Raw genomic sequence first — 700 nt, 5'->3', positions numbered from 1 at the left:
CTGGCCTTCGTGCAGGTGACACGTAAAAGCACCCACTACACTCTGAGTGGTTGGTGTTAGGAAGGGCATCCAGCTGTAGAAATTCTGCCAAATTAGATTGGAGCCTGGTGTTGCCATCCGGTTTCACCAATCCTCAGTCAAACCGTCCAACCCATGCTAGCATGGAATGTGGACGTTAAACGATGATGATGATGATGATGATGATGATGATGATATATTTATAAAGACCCACTCTACCCTATCCTATTGTGCTGTTTTAGCTTGTTATGGCTTGGGGACTTCAGTGGAAGACAAACCAATGTAGTCAAAAAGCTCACTTCTCGACCACACACAGACACATTAATACAGTTATAGTCACAGTTAAAAGTCATCCCCACCCAACCAAATTTCAATCCATTTACTGTTTCTGTTTATTTCCAGTGAGATCAATAGTTTCTGCAAGATTCCCTCTGAGACGACAATAACAACAACAACAACAATATGAATTTGAAGAAGTACAACATAAGCTGCTTGGCTCTTCTCTGGCTCTACATCTGCTGTTACTACAGCTGTTGCTGTTATGCTGGTTCGTATTAAAGTACTTCTTTATACTCTGTACACCATCTGCCTGTCTGTCTGTCTATCTATCACTCGCTCCTTCCTCTCTCTCACTCTCTCTTTCTCTCTCTCTCTCTCTCTCTCTCTCTCTCTCTCTCTCTCT

General features: G+C 42.7%; 1 protein-coding gene across 1 annotated transcript in view; it reads left to right on the top strand.

Moving 5' to 3' along the window:
- Positions 1-700, top strand: part of LOC106877760 (uncharacterized) — a 38,637-nt gene that overhangs the window by 19,517 nt on the left and 18,420 nt on the right. Inside the window, exon 2 of the mRNA XM_014926769.2 lies at positions 421-565. Coding sequence (XP_014782255.1) covers positions 481-565 — 85 coding nt within the window. The 5' untranslated portion in view covers positions 421-480. The remainder of the gene's footprint in view (positions 1-420; positions 566-700) is intronic.

The sequence above is a fragment of the Octopus bimaculoides genome, chromosome 23 (assembly GCF_001194135.2).
Source record: "Octopus bimaculoides isolate UCB-OBI-ISO-001 chromosome 23, ASM119413v2, whole genome shotgun sequence".
Classification (NCBI taxonomy): Eukaryota; Metazoa; Mollusca; class Cephalopoda; order Octopoda; family Octopodidae; genus Octopus; species Octopus bimaculoides.
This window is presented reverse-complemented; position numbering and strand designations above follow the sequence as displayed.